This window comes from Apostichopus japonicus, chromosome 11, assembly GCF_037975245.1.
Source record: "Apostichopus japonicus isolate 1M-3 chromosome 11, ASM3797524v1, whole genome shotgun sequence".
Classification (NCBI taxonomy): Eukaryota; Metazoa; Echinodermata; class Holothuroidea; order Aspidochirotida; family Stichopodidae; genus Apostichopus; species Apostichopus japonicus.
The window spans coordinates 24,111,260-24,128,974 of record NC_092571.1 but is presented as its reverse complement, the minus strand read 5'-3'; the positions used below and the strand labels follow the sequence as shown (position 1 = coordinate 24,128,974).

Here is a 17,715-nt window from a genome sequence, read left to right as displayed (position 1 = left end):
CAGCTGCGTTAAAGGCAGCTCATGTTTTGATATTAAAACTTCGACCTCAGTTCATATTTTTTAAATCTTTTTGCTTCCTTAGAGTCGACACCTCACTACGTAATTTGAAAGGGTTCGCCGACGCTTTTAGTTGTCCAGTTGGATCACCGATGAACCCGTCAAAGAAATGCACAATGTGGAATCAGGTGGCAATCGATATTAATTAATTACCGATTGAGCGGAATCTCTTTCCAAATATATTGTAGTCACCTTACAGGAATGTGAGAGCATTTCCTATGGAACGCCGTCGGATACATAGAAAAAAATGAAGGAAATTTATCGACTTCCTTTATTCTTTCAAAAATGAACGAAAGACAGAAATAAAAAACAAATCGAGGGCAACCGTGAATAATATACCACCAGCCCAAAAATGAACTTAGCGATCGTTTGGCTTACTTTATGCAGCAATCGTGTTTGCCAGAATTTTTTTCCAAATGTTTAATTACGGAGATAAAAAGAACTTGACATACCGTGGTTTGCGCCTGGATACGACTTGAGGGGCAAAAATGTCAATCGATGTGTCAGGTAAATTGGGGTCATTAGTATGGAGAGTGTGTGAGCTGTAAATGTCCTCTAATACAAAGCTTTCATTCAGTCTCGTATATATAACAAGTCAACCCCCCCAACCCCCACCCCACCCCCCAAAGTAAAGAGCTCATATACACTCATAGTTTAACTGATGTGATCACTTGACGTTATATACCAAATATTTCAGTTCGCATGTAGTATAAAAATGTAATTTATATTATCTTCCAGACTCGTAGAAAGCGCGTACTCATATTCATAAGTTAGCGTATATAGTTTCATGTGGTCGCCATTTTGGATTTGTACTCGGACTACAACCCAGGGCATTTTTGTACGTAGTCGTGGCCTACGTGTTTAGAGCCTTGTACTCTTATTCATATACCAAGAGAAATTCAACTGGTACTCTTACTCTTGCCGATGTACTGGCACTCAGGACGAAGCTAAACTTTACAAAAGTGAAGCTGATTTTATCTTATGTTAGAAATATCCTTATTTTTGTAACACAAAAATAGAGGATTGATAGTGTTAGGTTTCTTTTTCAATAAAATTTAGAAATTCTACTAATTTCGACAGGAATATCAGAAGTAATAAGTTTGAAAGCCAGAATAATGTACATTTTTATTTCCTTTCTTTGTTACAAGTTGACAGAATTTCCAACGTTAGAATTTTTACATGCACATTTCCAACTTTTGGATATTGTTTCCCAAGATTGGTGGCGGAGGGAAGGGGGGGGGGAGATTGGAATCGATGCTGTGTCAAACGAAAAAAACGTAATTGCAACATATTGGTAAATTGAACCAGAAAAAAAGAAGATACAATACCACACACGGCATTGAAATGAAACAGATAAAGGTTCAGTTTGCCTGTGGTTGTTGGGCCCAGATACTCGCCTGCAAGACTGTTCGTCTGATCGAAATCACTACCCCAGCAGATCTACGCCATTTCCCCCCCAGGAGTATGTTCTGAGCAGTCATATATATTGAACCCTGGAGAGCAAACTTGCATGAGATTTTTGATGTCAATATGAACACATTCATGGCGCCCTTTAATCATTTATACGTGTTTTAACTAATGTACAAGAACAGAACGGTTATCTACATAAAAATTAGTCGATCTGGTTAAATTGCAGCTTTTGAAAATCGTTTAAATTTTTTGATGTGAATATCATTGAGTTTATATGTTCTGTTTGTTACTGGCCGCCATCTTATTCCTGAAGATTAAGCATTGTTTTTTTGTTTTTTTTTAAATGATGAAATGATGACGTAACTCGGTATGTGGTGTAACTACAATGTATATAAATTTACACCAAATTTGGATTGGAAAAGGGTAAACAATGTCACAATCAATGAATTATAAACCATTCTTCCAGTATTGGATGCCTACATTGATTTAAAGGCCCACTTCGCCACAATGTATTGTAATGGCGATGTACAGGACCCTACAATGAAAAATAGGTATACATCTGCTTACACAATCTGTTACTCTATTCCACGAAACAGGACTACGGTAAAAAGAGGCAAGAAAATTTGAGCTATAAAATCTTTACTTTAGACTGTTGTGACACAACATTTTCTTTAATAAGCTGAATGAGGGAGCATATCTAGTGGTTAATTATAGAGATAACTTCGTTATATTGAGGGGGTCTCCAGTAAGGTTGGAATACCGGTATTATACACTAAACAAAGAAATACACCAACTCAAAATATCTTCTATTCAATATCTGGGAATAATTTTGGAGGAGCAAAACCTCGTAAGTCTATATTTGTAAAACGTTGAGCATGTATAGATTTGAAGCAATGGAGATAACCTGTACGCGTGTATTTCAGTCGTACGCATGCGCTGTATCTCTATAGCAACGTATAAGTGTGTATATATATATATACTGTATTTGAATTTCGTACTATGTGTAAGTATGTATGTACCATTTACACACCATAACTGATGTAAATATGTCAAAACACGTGCACCATATTTTCTACTTTCGTCTATACACGTAAAATCTTGCATGTTGAGAGTAATTACTCACCTATTTAATGTAAAGGAATTTGTGACAAAAGGTATAAACATATTGGAAATCGTCACACGTGCTTTTGTATGCTTGTATTTTTACCTATTAGGCTTCTCTTGTTTCATATTAACAGTATGCATATAATTTATAGGTTTTCCTAAGCCGGAAGTTATTTTTTATTTTGTTTTATTTTCAAATGCATTGTAAAGGAAATACAACATGTGAAAGATTTTTCTTCAAAAGACTTCTATGTTGTAATTTGTAGTTTCATTAGTAAATTGCACTTAAGATGTAGGTTGATTATTAAATGCACGGTGTCATGATATGGTGACAAATTAAAACTCATCAATGGACAGAGATATGAAAAAAAAAGAGATTTGAGATTATTTAACATTTCTACTGGCTCCGTAGTCGTTGTGGGTGGCATGTTATATATGTTCGTAGACACTGGGGAAATACAGTTAGAGACAATTCGGCATAAGATAAAGGTTTGCACAGGTTTGTAGACGTATTTTCAGAGAAGATAAAATATTCATAGTGTGGAGTGGAGGATGGGCGGAGGATGGGAAGCGTTCTGGTGGTGTGGGTATAAACCCCCTACCCTTCCCCACCCTCACCCTCTCACCATGTATTGAGACGCAACAGATGGCACACATATACCAACTGAGAGAAGATGTTAAGCATTACGGTACGGATAACTATGTAAAATGTCTGTGCCCAAGATTACCCACTCGCCCTCCTTTAATTCTTCCTCATCTGCTCCCCATCCCACCCCTTCAACAAAGTTTCGGAAACCTCGATGTTACCGGCGGCAATTGTTAACATTCAAGCTTTTTGTTTTTCCCTTTTTTAACACAGTAGGTGTTCTTCAAATTTAATTGGAATTAAAACTCAATCAATCTTGAGGTAGGCTATACGTGTAACTCTAAGTTTGTACTAGAAACACATTAGATAAAAAGAAATATGGAGGGTCGGGGGCCCGAACCCCGGGGGGGGGGTGGGGGTGCTGTGCCGTTGAGAAGAGGCCGGATGAATGCCTGGAGCCATAAACATGCATAACAATCTCTGTATTTCTAACAGCTGGTTGCTGAGGCAACGTTTCTCGTCATGCGACTTGCCTAAACTCGATATCTATAACACAAGGAATTCTTCAAAACCTATTGAATAATTCAATAGATATTACACATGTCCTATAGGCTATCATCGGTACGGTATACTTAAAGGGGGTGAAAACTTATTAGGCGAGCCGAAATCCTGCATAGTGTGTGCTTATGTAACAATGTAGTATATAGTAAGTTGCCTACATGTACAGGTGTTAAGTGCGATGGTATGTGAAATATGGATGTGTTAATTTAACCCCTAACAGAACGAAGTTTACGTACTTCGCTATACACTGTAACCGTATTTCAAGGCCCTAGTGTACGTAACGCCGTCACTTTGGCGTTACACCGTCGTGATCACATTTTTACAGTCTCAATGTAAGGGGACAGGGTGGAGGAGGGGGGGGTGACAGGGTTGAACGTGGATCAAATTTATTTGGTTTTTGTGCCCGGACTCTATCGTGGATGATTTTTCTAAGGCCCAGACCGCCGCATTAGAGGTAATGGTACCGGTACAGGCATTCGTCAGGTCAAATGTGGGCCATACAAATCCAGTGTACAAGGTTAGTTTCATTTCCACATGTGAGTAAACTACATCTTTCCTATCATCATATCGCAGGTGATGCAATTAGTTTTGGAAAGGGGGAGGGGAAGTGGAGGGTATGGAGGGAAAGAAGGTAGGGAGGGAGGGGAGCGAAAGGAGGTGGGGGAGGGAAATAAGTATATATGGAAGGTATTAATAATTTTACTGTAGATATTCTATAGAACAACGTTAATGTTAATGTTCCACAGATTTGTTCCCGGTATTAAGACGATTTATCAAATACGTCGTAATGAAGCGGTTGTACATGGATATTACAGGCATTTGCAATTGGCAAGCTAGTCGACATTTCTTTGTGTAAGCCTCCTGTTAGCGATATAAGTATAAATTGTATTGTACTCGGCATTGAATGCCGTGCCTACTTGCAACAATTTGAGAAATAAATAAAAATTACCGTTATTTTAGACAACCCGAGGCGGCTAAGCAAGACTAATTTCGGGGGCCAGTACTGAAGGTTCAAAGGAAATGATCGCTTCTGGAGATTAAAATCATATGCACTTAATTGGTTGAATTTTGCATGATACCCCTTTCGATTATAACTAAAGGAGCCGAGGGAATACTTTTTAATGGAATTAATATTCGTGTGATTAATCATAAAGTCTATAATGAACGGTACCTGGTTAGATTTAGGACTTTGCCCCTCTTATATCTAATATTTACGTTATATTTGGATAATCCTATATCAACGTAAGAGCTTAACTATGATTAAAGAATACAACAAAAGTTAAATATTGGTCTGTCGTACATTAACCCACCACATAAACTTAGACTGTTATCCATTCTACTCAAGCCCACTTATTCCAACCCACTTGAACGCGCTATACTTGCGCAACCCACGGAGCCAGCTTACGCATTGTCAATCAACCCACTATATCATTATAATATTGTTTTAAGTAATTCTCTTCAAGCCCACTTATTTCAACCCACTTTAAAGTCGCTATAATTAGCTCAATCATGCAGCCCTTTCACACATGATACTTCAACCCGCCATAAGTTATAATTACTGCTGTATTCCATAGGTTACTCAAACCCACTTATTCGAACCCACCCCAGCCCACTGTAACTCGCTATACTTACTCATACAGTATATGCACACACATCATACTTCTACACACCATAACTTGTAATTAATACTTTACTCCATAGGCTACCCATATTCGAACCCACCCCTAACCCACTGTAACTCGCTACAATTAACTAAACTCATACAGTATGCACATACATCATACTTCAACCCGCTATGAGTTATAATTTCAATTCAATTTCAATTTTTTCCTGATATGTTTGTTCAAGGTAAATACAATATAACATTACAGTAGGAAGGTTAACATATGAAGGACACTATAGAAAAACAGCTAGGCTGTTATCTCAGCTAGAGACCAAGAATAAATACTTTACCCTAAACTTCACAAATTTGCTTTCTCCGACCCACTTTCAGCCCACGTATTTGACTATAATGACCTGAGCCCATGTGCTCAATTCCTATCCCATACTTCAATCAACCTTATCAAACAATTTTTCGAATATAAATAATTTACTGTTAGAGCCTATATAGACATGTCACATACACTTGCTTATAGGTTGTGTAATGTCATGGCATTCGCCAGTACCATTTACACATGAAGCAACCACACACGACAACTAACACTTTGGCAGCGAAGGCAAAAAACATTAAAGTTTTTATATTTATTAGCAAAAAAACAATCTGAGCCGGAGGACACAATCGTGGCAGACTGCATTGAAGTAAGTCAATCCATCTGTTCTTGTAAAATAATGAATTTGATAGGAAACGAATGTTATGGCTAGAACCCTACAGCGTCAGAGTAGATTTACACAGGACGGTTCAAGAACCGCTATAGCCACGGTATAGTGATGTCAAAAACAAAAATGCAATTTACTTGTCAAACGTGATAACGACTGATATAGTCTTGTTTCATTGGTTATCTTTGCGTATAAATCTGTCTTGGTTTTGCAGGGTTGTACTGTGTATTGCTTTATTTACATTATCGAAGCTTCAATTATGTAGTTCTTTTCAGTGTACTCAAAATTCTTAATCGGATGAGAACGAGATGATAAAAAAAAAATTAAAAAAAATGAACAGGAAAGAAATATTTTGTTCTGATATCCTACGAACGATGCTTTTAGCTGCATAGCTCTTGAAATACTAACGCACTTTAAGTATCAACGAGTTGAAGATGTGATCTGAACCACAAATGCTCAACCCCCCCCCCTCTCCTAGATAGGAAATAACTAGAAATAACTAGTCTTTGACAATTGATCATATGAATATTTTGGTGGCAGAAGGAAGTTGTTTCACAAAATTGCTGGAAATTGTATTGCATCTTTAGATCAAAACTACATCCTTATAACATTTTATGTGGCAAAATATATATTATGTTTCTCTTTAATTTTGGTGACATTTTGTGATTGCATCTGGCAACAATATAGGATGAATGACGTCACCTTAATTGACAATTGAACTGAAACGAATTTTGTTGTTTATGATATTGAGATCAAATTATGTAACGATATATAAGATAATACTACTAGGCCTTGAAATTCTTAAAACAAAGGAAGTAAATATTGTAAAAGTAACAAATTTCAAGAAACATCTGCATCATAATTAAAAATTATAAAACTTTTGAATAATATTACATAATGCACCATCGAAACATCCGTTTAAAAATCAAGCTTGGGACACCTCTGAGTAAAGCTATTACCGTTGTGTTGGAAAATGTTTCGAAACACAACACGCTGCTGGAATACTCGGGAACTATCGAGAGGAACTCTAGATTTGCTAGAAATACTAAAAACAGAGGACATGTTTTAGTATCGTATATATATATATATATATATAAAGAGTATATATATATATATATATACGATACTAAAACATGCTCTGTGTCTGGACGACCGCAAAGTACCTTTAAGTTTAAATTTTACTCATTTGTTCAAGAAACATAATATCATTTCGTTAAGCTTAAGTTTAGGTAATACCTCAGGGCTGACTGAAGTGATCGCGTCTTCACACTAATTGCGGCGGCAACTTTTTATAATAATATATACTTTTCTTTTCCTCAAAAGAAATATAGAACTGCCCAAAGAGACTTGCAAATTGGCCTTATACTCTCTTGACAGGAATGAGAAGTAAAATGGCATCGTTTTCGAATCACAAGAGAGAAAAAAGGCAAATATATTTTTATAAAAAAATATGAAAATAGGTAGGTTCGTAAATCCCTGCAGTACGCGACCAAAGCAATTCATATTTGAATGATTGAACTGAGCAGCATATAGTATAATATAAGAATTATATACTTCATATTCTCATTTGTGAAAACGAAATACATAGAACTGTGTGACATGATTTTTATTTTGAATAATAACATTTTTTGTTTTAGTAATATTCAAGGGCAAGCTACGAGCTGTAGTCTCAGAGATTTTACTAATGCATTCGTTGGCTGAACAAAAACATCCTCCCTGAAAAATATACAATATTTCGGCAAGCTTTAACATGTGAAATAGTACAGGAAAACGTCGTCGTTCACTCAAATTATTAACGTTTTATCCTCTAAATATTGTCGATAAGGTAACTAAGTTTTGAATTTACTTAAATTCTTCTGATATTTTGCTTCAAGAATTGAAGAAAAAAATACATTTGGCAAAACAAAAATGCAATTGAATGACGTAATAATGAATTTTCTTACGTGACATATGAAATCAGTGTAAGACATGATTTATTCATGTCATAATGTTGCATTAATTATTATCTTGGTAATCATTTCATCGAGTATAAAACAATTGTCTTTGTTTTTTTAGAGAATATGGGCAATCTGTATTTTATCTCTAGTACTATATCTATAGTACTATACGTTTAGAGCAGGGTTGTCCAACCTACGGCCTGCGGGCCACAGTGCGGCCCGCCGCAAGGTCCCGTCCGGCCCGCCAACCTCATTAATTTACAAATGTACTTTTACCCAGGAATTCTTTTTTGATAAATTTCAGAGATCATTATATCTCAATATGAAGATTGTTTTGATACAGATCAGAAGGCTTGCGAAGTGTCATTTCCTGCAATCTGGGGGTCTTTTGGGCAATTTTTTTTTCTTGCACGCCACGCGCCAACCTACGGTGGCGCTCCGCTTGTATAGTAACTTCATTTCCCATACAGACCCCTAGCGGGGCCACTGAAATTTGCCGCTCTGGCACGAAACCCTGGATATGCCACAGGAGCTTGTAGGTTCATGCGGCCCCTCCTTTATCATAATCATTCGAGGTGGCCCTCCTCATCAAAAGGTTGGACAACCCTGGTTTAGAGTAAAGGCGTGTGTATGATAACAGTATTACATGTCATATAAAAAAAAATCAGACATTATTTTCTTTAAAGCTGCCTTTTTGTTATCTTTGGTCAACTTTTGATATCACTTGAATTCTAGTATAATTGAATTTGATATCATTTGATATTACTTGAATTCTAGAATCCCATTACAATACAGGTTATTAAATCCTCGAGTCAAGTTTCATTTCAAACAATGCAAGACAAAAGTTGCCCCCCCCCCCTTCCCGAAATTTGTGAGTTTCTCGGGGTAAAGTTTGAATATGGTGCTTGTGTGTGATTTACTATATTACAAAAATAAAGAAAAATATCCGGAAGATTCAGGATCGGATACAATAGTTGATTTAAGCTTCTTGGGAGTCCTTTACCTTGTTAAGCCTGAATTGGCTTTTTAGAGGACTTCCCTCCACATGTATATATTTATTATCTGTGGAAAATCAAAATAAATCAAATCAAAGCTAATTTACATTCTCTTACCCCGAGAATTCCAATTTGGTATTTTTCGTATTTTTTTCCCGAGTTCTCAACTCGTTTATTATCCGTTTGTTCATTTCATACAACAATATTTACATATCTCTTACTGTGACATAATGAACATAATATTTCTCGCATAATTATACAAACATGTATGTATGCAGTTTAGATCCTCCTGCAAGCAGGAACTCGCGAAGAAGCCTCATTGGCTTATCAAAGCCGCAAGCTGACCGAAGTCAGTCTCTTACATTCATATTTGACGTCCGTGATTATGAATTGTCAACAACTATGTAACTCGACGACATACATTAATCTTGGAGTGACTCGAACCGGAGACCTTATGATTGGAAGGCACCGGCGTTAACCACTGAGCTTACACCCCACAAGTGACAAATGTGACAGACATAGTAGTCTTTTTCTTCTTACTTCAACACACAATACATATAATCTGTGTCTTAATGTAATGAACTTATAGTTGAATGGAATAGGAGAAGCAAATTAATTAAACAGAAAGGGACTGTTCTTAAAAGATATCTAATAGTCATTGGAAGAAAACTGCTTACTGCTACCACCGCTAGCGATGCTCTTTTCAACTTGCAGGAGGAACTTGAACTTGTACAGAAACTCATATAAACTAGGAGGCTCTTATAGGTCAAATTTTTACTGAAGATATAATACTTCAGATGCAAGATTAAGAAATAATATGGTTATCAAACATTCCAAAGGTGTCAGGTCTCAAGGATAAATCAAGAATTAGAAGATTATAATTACAGCCCAAGTACAGCTTTTGAAGATCATTTACCCTCAAGCTGATGGAATAATTAAAATAATTTAAGGTTTAGCCAGTCCCAATATGTTACATTTATAAATCACCCATTTCTCGAGTTAGGGGCAAGATGTTGAATAGTGATTTTCATGTGATATATGTTTACAACATTTTTCTCCGCAAAATAAGTTTTGTATTGACTGCCACGAGAATTTTTATTTAAACCTTCTCCATTGAACAATTTTAACTTACACTTTGAGAGCAAGAGCCGTGCACTGAAATTGTTTCCTGTAATAGTATAATAACTATTAAACCTGCTTTAGAAAATATCTTTTAAAAATAAAATGTCATCGTTATAGGCCATTCAAAGACCCGATTGGCTGGTTATGTGTTATCGTCAGGTATATTTAATACATGCAATGGCATGGCAGTTCATGGCATGTACAAATAAGTAAATCTGAAAATTCGATAAAATTATCAACTGATGAGAAGCTAGTTTCTTCGAATAGTTATATCCCGGGGCGGAAATTAAATTGTCTTTATTGACACCGAAGTTCAATATAAGTAAAGATATTAGAGCCACTGACGAAACATGCTCAAGGTTAAGATTTTCAAGCACGTTTTGACCTTTAAAATAATTATTTCCGTTATTAAGGTTAACATTAATGTGTATATGCAGTCATGTACTATGTATAAACTGCATTAACAGCAAATTTGATGTATTAAAGAGTCATATCATATATGCATGGTTATGACTAATGCACGGTTATGAATAATGAAAAATATTGTCATAAACATATTTCGATAATTCTTACTTAAATATGCATTTTGAAAACATTTTACAACAGACGGGCTTCTGTATAGAAGATCACCAGTCACACACCATAGGATACCAACTCATGGTAAAAGATAATTAATCGTTTTAAGTGATGTTTGAAATGAACATGAAAATTGTAATTATGAGCAAAAAGAGATATTCTATCACTGACAGAGAAATTTACGCATCGTTTCAGGTAAACATTTTCTGAAGTAAATCAATCTCTTGTGCAGTTGGAATCGTTAGCGACTTCATATATCTGGGACTTTGCTGAAATTCCTCCTTGTGTATCGTTATGTCAACTATGATAAGTTTTTGAATTGAGACAATTGATGGACGTACGCAAATCAAGCTTGTGGACTGTAAACAAATATTCCAACACACTTAAAATAAAATAAATACTCCGACCTTCAAGCTTCTCCCATCCGAAACCACCCCCCCTCTCCTTCCCCTCCCCTAACCCAACGTATTTAATGATGTTACGCAATACGACGATGCGAAACAAGATCATGTCGAAGCAAAAATAGGCTTTATAGAGCTAAGCATATTTTATAGTTATAACTGGCTATCATCCTTCTTCTGTGTGTTATAAAGAAATGCTTATGAATGGTATACACTATGACATCATCAGGTGGTAGACAAACATATATTTTTAAGTTAAATCATCAGCCAAAATAAATGAGAAAAAAAAAGCAGGTCTGATTAAAGATCAAGTTATCTTGAAAAGAGAGGCGAATAGAAGAAACCGTGTCATTTCAATCCACCCAAAGAATACTCTTTTATACAGTTCTTTTTTGTCAGGGACAATTGCAAATTACAATTAAAATATAGGTCCGCTTGCATATCCGGAGCGTTCATGTCATATATAGGGATGATGTATAACTGTGCAATTATCATGATGTTTTAACCTAAGACATATGTAGGTAACAGGTATTTGACGAGGGTTGTGCAACTGATGAATAGGGTATATAGTGACTTAAAGTACATGTGAATAGGAGGGGGAGTGGGGGGGGGTGGGTACGACGGCTAAATACGAGGTGACAGATGTCACAGAATTAGAGAGGAATCATAGAAGTGGGAGGGGTGTGGATTGTGGTGAAGCATGTTAAGGGAACACGGCGGGGGGGGGGGGGTGGGGGTTGTAGAACAGAAACAGTTGCAAAAAATGTAAGGATTAAGGATCCTAGCAGGATCTTCTTCAGAGGTTAACTAAAACGGGAGACGAGGAAACAAGTTAATCAGACTGACAGACGAGGCATACGTTTGATTTAGAAACTGGAACAAATGAATTATATTGAACTATAGAAAGAAACAGGAATGGACAGTGACTAGTTCAAAGCCGATAGACGAAATCCTTTATTGAACAGAACTATATAAATATATTTTAGACAGAGAGTGAGAGAGGATGTTGATACAGAAAAAGAGGATGGGGGAGTGTAACAGGTATTAACGACAGAAAGCTTAGTACAGCAGAGACAGGGGAGAGAGGAAGGGGGTGAAAACTGTACACGAAGAGGGAAAATACTGTAATGCATTTGGATGTTATCAGTTTCATCCAAATCAACCTTTCAAGATTTTTATCACGTTATATTTATGGACAAGGCGTACAATTCTTCCATTGATTGCGTTTCACTCCGTTCCTGCATATATGTTAAACATCAGATACCATTGAAGTTATGCATGCTGATATATCCGCATGATAAACACGGGTCTATCAGCATCCGACATACCAAGACCAGTCAAAGAATGCCTACGTCTATCATCCTCCCCTCTTCCTAATATATTTAACTTCGGAAGCACTTTTAGTTATATTTTATTCTTTTAAAGATTCTCAGCAGTAAACTTTTAGAAAAGTTTGAGGAAGATAAAGTTGGTTTATTTGTGGCATATTCATTCAAATTTTCACTTAATTCAAATATTCCAATGATATTCTGATCATTGTTTTCTTTATCACCTTATTTGTTTATATTATTATTATTATTTTATTCTTCTTAATTGCACAACGACTCAAACTTGTAAGCTGTCAAATGATCGATTCAGTTAATTTGCATATCAATTTATTTTTGTATTCAATGAAAATTGTTTTTCATGATCACCTGCCAGTATCGTTCGCCACGTCAATATGATGGGTATCCCAACTGAGCGAATTACCCTAAAGTAATTAACCTATAGATGAATTAGAGTTTACCAAGAGTTTGAAAGTTTATTTTCCGTCTTTCTCTTTCGTTTCTGTTTTTCATTACCTTTTGTTTTTACCTTTCTTCACTAATTTATCTTGACCTATAGATAAGTTGTGAGAACTGTTTTTGTGCACCAAAAAAAAAGAAGAAAATTACAACAACCAGAAACAACAACAAAAAACGACAACTTACATTACTATATCATACGTTGCTGGTCCTTATAGTGAGTTCAATAGCCCTACTCAAACGTTTTTGTATTAGAATGAACCATCCATAAGCCCAAATTTATCGGAATAAATGCATTTATTTTCAACTTCCAGACACCTTTCACGATTTATGATGTATTGAAAATCTTTTAGGAAAAATATGATTGTTATTAAAGGTGTTAAAAAGTCCATACAAGGGTTTCTTTGGGTCCTAAGGAATTCATGTTGTCGTAAGGGAAATATATTCGGTAGGAAAATGTCACCGAATTTTGACATTTTCGACACCTGGTTTTGTGAAAAAATTGTCGCCGAGAAGAGTGAATGGCCTCTTCGTCTATGGCAATTAAAGGTTTTCAAAAACTTGCATTGAAAATAATGCTTTATCGTGTATCTTTATTTATATATGTCGGTACACTGTCACGGTACACATCAGGAGGAGGATTCATGACAGAAAACTCTCAATGACTTCTGGTCACAGTCGCTGGTTTACATCTATTATATTATAACAAACGTCCATTATAACACCAATGAGGCCAATGAGCCAATGAGGCTTGAGCCAATGAGCCAATGAGCAATGAGGCTTCTTCGCGAGTCCCTGCTTGCAGGAGGATCTAATATACATACATACATTCATACATACACACATACATACATACATACATAACAAGAGATTTATGTGAAGATTAAATTTGATATATATTTGATTATATATATATATATATATATATATATATATATATATATATATATATATATATATATTTATATATATATCAAATGCTTTCAGCGAAACATAGGTAGCCTTCCTTTTTTTTAAAAGGCATTGCCTTTATTCGGTTGTATTTGTTTTTAAAGAAAACCACCCTTTACTTGTACTTTTCTGCCTTTTATTCGTAATCCTAATCTATCCATATAACATCTCTAAACAAAGTACATCTATTTTTGTCAATAATATCAAGTAAGGACTCGGTGAGATTAAGATGAATGAATCTTCCACCTAGCTAGCCAATTATTTGAAGAGTTTTAACCTTTAAAAGAGCTGACATTATGTCCAAACCATCTGGCAAAGACATAAATCAAGAAGATCTCGTAATCTGTAAATCCATCCCTCCCCCTCCCTTCTTCTCTTCTCTTTCTCTGACAAAAGATTAAGCCATGTTCGAGACGGTAAAAGTATCTTTCTGTCTCTAAGTGAATGTTTCTTCAAATCATGACTTTCCCCTGCCTCTTTTTTCCTCTCTTTCTAGTTTTCACCTGACAGTAATTTACAGAAATTTCTCTCTCTATATATCTCATGTTAAGACCAAGATTCCTTTTCCTTACTTATCTTTGTCCGAGGTCTTCTATCTTTTGATTACTTTCTATTTTGTTCAGGCCTTTTTTTTCTCTCTCTTTTACATCCGGCAGTGAATCGTAAAACTGGCCTTAACCCTGACATAAAGATTGCCTTCACGCCCAGTGTTAGATATACGATGCAAAAAACACAGACAAATGCGAAATGAAAGTTAGAAAGAAGCCTTCTCTAGTCTGCCCATCGTGTTCGTACCGGCTCTGTGTGTAATTTCAATCAAAACTATAAACAACTTTACATACACACACACACACACACACACATATATATATATATATATATATATATATATACTGAAAATATGAGAAATAATATATATATATATATATATATATGTATATATATATACATATATATGTATATATATATATGTATATATATATATATATAAATATATATATATATATATATATATATATATGTAAGAATCCGATCAATATCCAGTGGTGTTGTGCAACCTATGGTCGAGGCCATGATCGCCGTTCCCCAACCACGGGGCCCTGCTACTACTAAATTGATACAATTTGTTTTATATATAAATGACTAAATCAAATAATTCTATTCCAAAAGAATGGGCAAATTTTGTGTTCCATGATGTCTCAAGAAATGTTTTTCAAACCATTGCAAAAGAAGCATCCAAAATCGACAGCTATGTACAAAATGAATTATTTCAACAGTATATATATATACACTATTCATTGTTCGCAATTGTTCTTTCTTGAGGCGTTGTTATACCATTGTTTTTTCGTCTCAAATGTCACTTTCCTTGCGTATATATATATATATATATATAATATATATATATATATATATATATATATATATATAAATATATATATATATATATATTTAGGCATGTATCGTGTCTTCAAGAACACCAATGACTTTCATTGTCGGTTCTAGCACAGCGCATGCGTATATCCTTTTCACCACCTGTATTGAAAATCGAAGCAAATACAAATTTCACGTTATTAACTGAAACAGTGACTTTTATTGTATCCTCTTTGTGAAGTCTTCACCGCGTTGACATCTGCCACGGAATGGAAGCGAAATTTTCAGCTCACAACTGGAAAAAAAAAATTCCCCATGAAGCCGTCAGTTGAACAGATCAATAGCGCGCATAATGAAGCCGGACACGATTATAATTGGTGCACGAACGCTGATCTTGGTTCGTGCTACACTCTGTTGCCTTTTTCTTGAGGTTTCTTTATAGTTTATAGTTTAAAAGCCATTGGTCGCTACCAGGGAGACTCAATCGTTGTGGAGCTACGAGTTCGTGGATAACCAATCCATCTATAAGGGATATTGTCTATACATACAGAGGGAGCAATCAACTAACAGGATTCCCCTTTGAGGAATGAAGCTAAGCGACGACGAGACAAATAAATTAATTTGCATCGAATAGGTGTCTTTATGGGGACACGTTAAATGAATATTTTCAACGAATTTTGAATTGATGAAAAGGGCAAGAACGACTAGAGACCATTCCTAGTCCACACGTCGGGATACACGTGTATAGTAAATAGGGTATTAGATATTGGTCGTAACGTAGTGACGCATTGACGCAACTCAATGGTGTGACAAATCTTAATGACCATACTATATGAAAGGTTAAAGGACCTGTAGTTAAAACTTTAAGATCATAATGTTCTTATGTGATAAAGAAGATGTTAACTTAAAGTGACGCTCGTCAAAAACCGAACAGGAATACAGAAGGGATATTCTGTGGCTCAACTCATCTCCTTCTTTATCATCGGATTCTGTCTCCTCTTGGTTGTTTATTTTGTAAAAGAAGTCAATTGGAAAAGAAAAGTTCGGAGCAAAATGAGATACAGAGCGAAAGAAAAGAATATTACTTCTAAGCCGAGAAACTGACCAAAAAGGATGCTCGTTATTTGAAAGGAAAAAAAAAAAAAACGAATCGAGCGTGTCAGAAAGAGAGAGAGAAAGAGAGGTGGAGAAAGATGATGATTCTGGTCTATTTCGCAAGTTGATTTTTACGTTTCTTCTCAAGAAAGAAGCTTCATCGTAAACTGAAGACAAGATTTAGCCTTTCCCCCTTGCTGTTCTCATGTTTATCAAGCTACGACCTTGCGAGCTTTTAATTACTTAGGCGTTTTCTGTGCCGTACAAGCCGAATCATTCATTTATTTTGGTGCTACTTACATCATGTAGATTATAACACGTGCTGCAGTGTGAGATTCATCCACATGTGATAATTACAAGCACACACACACACACAGAAACGGAAATCATCGGGAACGCACTTGTTTTCTGGAAATCGGATTTACGTTATTTTATAATTTACCGGATTTTTGTGTAAAAAAGAAATAAATAAACATGGGAACGACAAGGATTATCTGTTTTTTAGGGGTTTTTCCGTTCCTGTTGGGAATTTATTCTGATGCTTCAGGTAAGTTTACGTTTAAAGGAAGTGAAAACGTTTCGATTTTGACTTTTTAATTTTCAATCATTGTGTTTTAATTCCTCTCTGGCAGCATTGCCATTACATAAGTTTGTTTGGTTTAATTTTTATAAAAGCGTTCATCAAAATTGAACTATATTCAATTCAATATTTGATTATAATATTTTTGGTAATTCTCTTCATGAGTCAAGTTAAGCGTTGTCTCAGTCAGGTTCTGTTTCGTTTTTGAACGAAGATCTGCAAAAGTATTTAGGCTGCACAGAAACATTGTTTTAAGTATAGCAATGTATGAATGTGAAGTATAGGATTTGGTTGTGAGATGCCATCGGTTAATCAATTGATTGACTTAAAGCAGCCTTCCGAGTTAAAATTGATAAATATTTCAACGCTAATCCAGACAAGAATCTGATAATCAACTAACTCAAAATAGTCTGTAAAGTCTAATTTTCATTCCAAGTAAGTGCAGAAACAAGCCAAAATTTTTGAAATTGACCTTAACATGTATTTTTTCTATAATATTATGAAGTGTCCGACCGACAAAAATGTAAAGGATTGAAACAGAATTCATTAATTACTCACTCAAGTTACATTCATTGTGGATGACAAAAAAAAAAATATATTCTAGACAAATTTTTTTGTTTAGTAAATTGCAAATCTTATTTTAAGAAATGCTTAGATGCTTGGAAATATTTCCCACCAAACTCAAAAAGCTGCTTTAATTAAATCGTACGACCACCCACAGTGGCATTACAATAGTCAATGATTATCGTGTACTATATAAAGAAGCACAACTAACGTGAGTGCCAGTATAAAAGACGTTATAACTTAGTGACACGTTTAGTGATATGTATTGACTGAACGCATTCGTTCTTTCCTGTTTTTCCGGGGGC

General features: G+C 35.4%; 2 protein-coding genes across 4 annotated transcripts in view; both read left to right on the top strand.

The window, feature by feature from the left end:
- Positions 1 to 2,814, top strand: part of LOC139975567 (endothelin-converting enzyme 1-like) — a 45,116-nt gene extending 42,302 nt beyond the window's left edge. For both annotated transcript variants that reach the window (XM_071983577.1, XM_071983576.1), the window contains one exon: positions 83 to 2,814. In XM_071983577.1, the coding sequence (XP_071839678.1) occupies positions 83 to 206 (124 nt within the window). In that variant the 3' untranslated portion in view covers positions 207 to 2,814. The remainder of the gene's footprint in view (positions 1 to 82) is intronic.
- Positions 2,815 to 4,094: 1,280 nt separating this feature from the next.
- Positions 4,095 to 17,715, top strand: part of LOC139976014 (neuronal acetylcholine receptor subunit alpha-10-like) — a 134,399-nt gene continuing 120,778 nt past the window's right edge. The window contains exon 1 of one of the 2 annotated variants that reach the window (XM_071984390.1): positions 4,095 to 4,235. Coding sequence is in view for 1 of the 2 variants with exons in the window: in XM_071984389.1 (XP_071840490.1) it covers positions 16,741 to 16,813 (73 nt within the window). In the remaining variant the exon portion in view is untranslated. Of the gene's footprint in view, positions 4,236 to 15,415; positions 16,814 to 17,715 lie in introns of those variants that run through there. The other variant, XM_071984389.1, reaches the window with a different exon arrangement.